Raw genomic sequence first — 5,894 nt, 5'->3', positions numbered from 1 at the left:
AGCGAGGGCGCGTGCGCGCCTGGGAAGCCTGTGCTGGTGTGCTCCAGCGCGGTGGGGAGCTGGTCCTACTCTCAGCAGAGGAGGCAGAGGGTGTGCTCTGGGGAGGGCCCGCCCAAGACCGACCTCATGGCCTTCAGTCCCAGCCTTCCTCATGGTCCCACCTCTGCAGACAACGTGAGTCGTAAATATTTTTGTTTTCAATACTTTGAAAATGTGAATTTCAATGGGTTTGGTTTTTAATGTGCCTAATCCCAGGAATACAGCCTGAGTCAGGCTCATCATGAATTTGACGCTTGTCTTTGGTGTGTAGACGATCCTAGAATTTTATCGAAACTTAGTAAGACTCCATCTTTTTAAAATAAATTTCTTTGGGATTAAGTGATTACATAAATTTAACAATATTTTAGGATAGTGATACTTAGCTAATGTCACAAACATATTTTAACTTTCACAAGGCGAATGACCATTATCATGGTCTATAAAGCTTTTGAACTCTTCAAACTTTGACAATACAAGTATTTCAGATTTACAGATTAGGTGATATGTACATTTATTTCCTTTTTTCCTAGTGCATGCTGTTCCCTCATTCTCTCTCATTCCCTCCTATCACTGCCTTTGGGTTGCTTCGTTCACTTTCATCAATTTCCAGTGCAGCTGATGGACCCCTCTGCTATATTTTTTCACCCGTTTCTCTCTGATTCTGTGCCCTCCTTCTATATTCCCTCTATGTGCACATGTATATATCATATGTGGGGTCAAGAATATAGAGTCATCTAAAAACAATATGACAAGTTAAGAAGACATCCTTTGCTTCTTGTGTCCTGTTGCATTTTGAATTTAACACCTGCATATCACAGAGACCATTTGCCGTGTTTCTCTCTGTTCTTGGCTTATTTCATTCAATATGATTTGTTCTAGTTCCATCCATTTCCCCGAGAATGCCATTATTTTGTTCTTTCTAATGTCTGCATTATATTACATTGTATATAGGTAGCACAATTTTGGATTCATTTATCTGTAGTGGGGCATCTTGCTTGTTAACATATCTTGGCTATTGTGATGAGTGCAGCAAGGAACATGGAGGTGCATGTGTCTTTGTATTCTGGTTCCTGTTGCTCAGGGTAGATGCCTAGGAGTGGTATGGCTGGGTTGTATGTTAGTCTATGTTTAGTTTTCTGAGGAACCTCCAGACTGCTTTCTAGAGTGGTTGTATTAATTTCCATTCTCACCAGCAGTGCAGTGGGGCTCCTCTTTCTCCACATCCCCATCAACATTTGTCTTTGGCTGAATTTAGGATATATGCCATTCTGACTGGGGCAAGGTGGTATCTCAGATTTTTTTATTTGCATTTCCTTTCCAGCCAGGGATGATAAACATTTCCTCATACGTTTCTTTGCCATTTTTATCTCTTCTGAGAAGTCTCATTTTAGCTCCTTTGCCCATTTAATGATTGATTTGTTATATTTGTGAGGGTTTAGTTTCTTGAGCTCCCTGTATATAATGGATATTAGGCCTTTGTCTGATATATTGCTGGTAAATACCTTTTCCCAAGTGGTTGGCTGTCTTTCTAGTTTGGTAATTATGTCTTTAGCTGTGCAGAAACTTTTTATTTTTAAGGTAGTCCCATTTGTTGAGTCTCTCTCCAATTTGTTGTGACCCTGGAACTCTGTTCAAGAAGTTCCTGCTTGTGCCTATAAGTTCTAGTGTCTCTTCTACTCTGTCCTGCAGTAGTTTCAAAGTTTCAGGTTTGATGTTGAGGTCTTTAATCCATTTCGTGTTGATGTTAATGATGATAGGCTGCGATCCTCTTAGTTTTCTGCATGTGGCTGCCCAGTTTTCCCAGCACCAATAGTTGAAGAGGCCATGTTTATTCCACTGTACATCTTTAGTCCTTTGTCGAATATCAGCTGATGGTAAGCAGGTGGTATTATTTCTGCATCTTCTAATCTATTCCATTGGCAAGATTCAATTTTTATATAAGAAATGATTATTATTGATTAATATAAATTTTAATGAGTAATACACCATTCAGAAGCATGGATTTCTTTGTTTACATAGTGTATCATTATAATTATCTAGTGTGCTGGTGATTTTTTTTGGGTGGTGGGTAACCTTGCGATAGATATGAATCTCTGGGATGATAGGCAAGTGTTCTATCAGTGAGCCACATCCTTAGTCACATGCAATCTTCAAAAGTTAGATAGTAAAAAACTTTCAATATTTATTCTGATTTTTTCATTCCATATATTATCCATATTTCATTTAATCTATGTATTGTAACATCTGTTTAATTTTACTTTTATGTTTAATGTAGCAATTGAATTATTTTAATTTCTTATTGCATCAACTTATCTTTTTTGTCTCCTTGAATTGTATTTATGTATTAGTGACTTCTTATCTTACTTTTTAGAATTGTGCTGGTGATGAATTAATATTTAAAAATACATCTTAGGTGACAGTTCTATAGTATTTTGTTTTGTTCCTTATTTGCAATTCATTTTACCCACCTGAATGCCTGAAACAGACGTTTCTTTTATATATTCCATAATTAAGCACATGTACAATATTCTTTTTTTCTTTTCTTTTCTTTTTGTCAGTCATGGGGCTTGAATTCTGACCTGGGCTCTGGGCCTGAGCTCTTCAGCTCTAGGCTAGTGCTTTACCACTTGAGCCACAGCACCAGTTCTAGTTTCTGGTGGTTAATGAAGAGTCTCACAGACTTTCCTTCCTGGGCTGGCTTTGAACCTCGATCCTCAGATCTCAGCTTCCTGAGTAACTAAGATTACAGGCATTAGCCATGGATGCCCAGCTCAATATTCTTTTTTTTTTAAAGCATGATTTAACACTTCAAATTTAATCTATATTTTCTCCTTTTTTAACTTTTAAGTAGTTATATCATAATTTATTCAGTTTTCTATTATGTGGAACACTTTGGTGGAGAGCACAAATTAATTATCTGGTTGTTTTTAAAAATTTACAAATATTGTTTTAAGCACCCATCAACTTTCATAGTTGGTAAAATTCTACCACTCATTAAGAAGTTAGTGTAGAATGTCCTGTATTTTTTAAATTCAGTATAGAGAAAATTAGAGGTATAAAAAATCTATATATTGTGTCATTTTCAGTAGTTTTGCCAATGAGCAGTAAATTAGCATTTACCAAAAGAAATTTAAATTTGTTCCATTTGAAATGATGCTTACTATATCATATTTGAATTTTTTCTTATTTGCATAGGAACTGTATTCACATTAAAAGTTTCAAGGAATTGGATCTAATATGTAATGTAATTTCTGAGTGCAATTAAAGGAATCTGCTCAAAAGTAATTTTCCTGGTAACTGAAACTTGCTATACGTTGGAGCAAGTTTGTAGAGGAACACATGTTCTCTGAAAAGTCTTCCTTTTTGATAATCACTACTATAGAAGTGAAGGTAGACCTTAACCATCTACAATGGAGGCATCTATAATTAATACTTGGAGAATTTGTTTTTTTTTTGGGGGGGTCCGGTTGTGGGTCCTGAACTCTGGGCCTGGGCACTGTCCCTCAGCTCTTCAGCTCAAGGCTAGCGCTCTACCACTTGAGCCATAGTACCACTTCCGGCTTTTTTCTTTTGCTTATGTGGTGCTGAGGAATAGAACCCAGGGCCTCATGCATGCAAGGCAAGCACTCTACCACTGAGCCATCTTCCCAGGCCTGAGAATTTGTTTTTGTGTATGTGTCAATCCTGGGGTTTGAACTTGGGACCAGGTCCCTTAGCTTTCTTGCTCAAGGCTAGTGCTGAACCACTTTAGTCACAGCTCCACTTCTTGCTTTGGGTGGTTAATTGGAGATAACAGTCTCAGGGATATTCTTGTATGAGCTAGCTTCAAATCATGATCCTCAGATTTCAGCCTCCTGTGTAGCTAGGATATAGGCATGAACCATTGGCAATTGGCTGAAGAATTTACTTTTGCGCTGGACTTTGAAGTATGGATAGAATTTTGATAGATAATAAAAGAAATACCTTGAACAAAGAAGTTATTGAAGTTATATCTTTCTTGAAAATACAATTTATATTGGAAAGTATAGAAAGATCATTTTGGGAAGATTGGTTCATAGTCACATATTGCATATACTAACTTTAGTATAAGGTTTTGATGCTTGTTTCACAGAAAGGCAAGTCCATTAGAGGTTTAATCTGATGGAAGCTGTGCTCATAATGACAAAATTATGATATGTAAAAATGGAGAGGCTGGCCAGGTGCTGGTGGTTCGCGCCTGTAGTCCTAGCTACTTAGGAGGCTGAGATCCAAAGATCATAGATCAAAGCCCAGGCAGAAAAGTGTGTGACACTCTTATGTCCAATTAACTACTAAAAAGCTGGAAATTGAGCTGTGGTGTAAGTTGTAGAGCCGTAAGTATAAAAAAGCCTAGGAGCAGTGCCCCTGGCCCAGAATTCAAGCCCCAGGAATGACCAAATAATGGAGAGAATATAGACAAATGTTAAATATTCTATATAAGTGAAATGAATAATAAAATTACTTATACATATGTGTGGGGAGTGATTATGTTCTAGAATTAGTGATCTTCAAATATGTGGATTTGGGAGTACCCATTGATTAGATAACTTTTTGACTTTGGTTAAGGTATAACAAAAATGTTGAGTGGAGAATGAAGGTCCGGGCCTGTTGATATGGATTTAAATATGTTGGAAACGTTGATTAACTTGAAGACAGGGAAGTATATATAAATACCTAAAGGAAAGGAACTTTCCAATAAAAAGGCTAGACTCTTAACTTTGGAACTAGACTCTTAACTTTGGAAAATATACATACATCTGAACAGCAAAGAGATGGCCAGAAGTGAATGGTAGAAATACTACCAGGGCTAATGTTGGTAGAGAAGTCTGCGAAGGAAAATGTTCTAAGTGAAATTCTTATTACTAATATCAAACTATTCAGAGATTCAATATTCATAATATCAAACTATTCAGAGATTCAATATTCAAAGAACATGCACTTTCATTTTTCCTGCATTAGTAAGTAGAACACAGTAATAAATCAAACATCTATTGAATAAAGAAAAGCAGAAATGTACAATAATTCATAATATGTAAGATGAAATAAACTCTAGCTTAAGAAAAGTTGGAATTTCATAATTCTCTTGGGAAAAAGATATTCCAATGACCAGATAAATATGACCTTCTGCACAAAAGCACAGAAGAAACATATATTGCTATTGTCCATGATGTATATACAAGTCATGTTTTAAACATTCAAAATATTGGGAAGATATTGCTTTAACTATGAAGAGAGAGATCCCTCTCTGAAACTCAAGTTACTTTAAAGAGCCAAAAAGTAAGTATATCTGCAAGTGGTAAAGGTAAGGATCTACTATTAAATTATGAAAAAAAACATTTATTTTATGTAAAACAATTGTTGTGGAGATAAGTTAAATTGTAATCATTACACCTTGGCACCACATGATGTCGCTGTCTGTCAAGTTCTGGCTAAACGAGAGCCAATGACGTTTCTGCAGCAACGTAAATCTTTTAATTGTTGAGCAGTGTCAGGTGCAGCAGAATAGAATTAAAAGATTCGAGACAAAACAATAGTTCATCTACATATCAAGACAAGATTTTCAAAGAAGAACAAAAGGAATACTTGACATGGTGTTTTCCTGGGAAGGAGCTCCGGATCCCCGGTGTCTGCTGCTCTCACTTCTGTTTCTGTCATCCTGGGAGGCAGGGAGCGGCCAGCTCCATTACTCGGTCCGAGAGGAGGCCAAACACGGCACCTTCGTGGGCCGCATCGCGCAGGACCTGGGGCTGGAGCTGACGGAGCTGGTGCCGCGCCTGTTCCGGGTGGCGTCCAAGGGCCGCGGGGACCTTCTGGAGGTAAATCTGCAGAATGGCATT

The 5,894-nt window shown here is 37.4% G+C and overlaps 1 protein-coding gene across 1 annotated transcript in view; it reads left to right on the top strand.

Moving 5' to 3' along the window:
• Positions 1 to 5,894, top strand: part of LOC105988628 (protocadherin alpha-9-like) — a 28,129-nt gene that overhangs the window by 2,505 nt on the left and 19,730 nt on the right. Inside the window, exons 2-3 of the mRNA XM_013020299.1 lie at positions 3 to 174; positions 5,721 to 5,873. Coding sequence (XP_012875753.1) covers positions 3 to 174; positions 5,721 to 5,873 — 325 coding nt within the window. The remainder of the gene's footprint in view (positions 1 to 2; positions 175 to 5,720; positions 5,874 to 5,894) is intronic.

Source organism: Dipodomys ordii, unplaced genomic scaffold, assembly GCF_000151885.1.
Source record: "Dipodomys ordii isolate 6190 unplaced genomic scaffold, Dord_2.0 Scaffold50, whole genome shotgun sequence".
NCBI lineage: Eukaryota > Metazoa > Chordata > Mammalia > Rodentia > Heteromyidae > Dipodomys > Dipodomys ordii.
The sequence above is the reverse complement of the archived record's forward strand: the minus strand, read 5'-3'. Positions and strand labels throughout refer to the sequence as shown.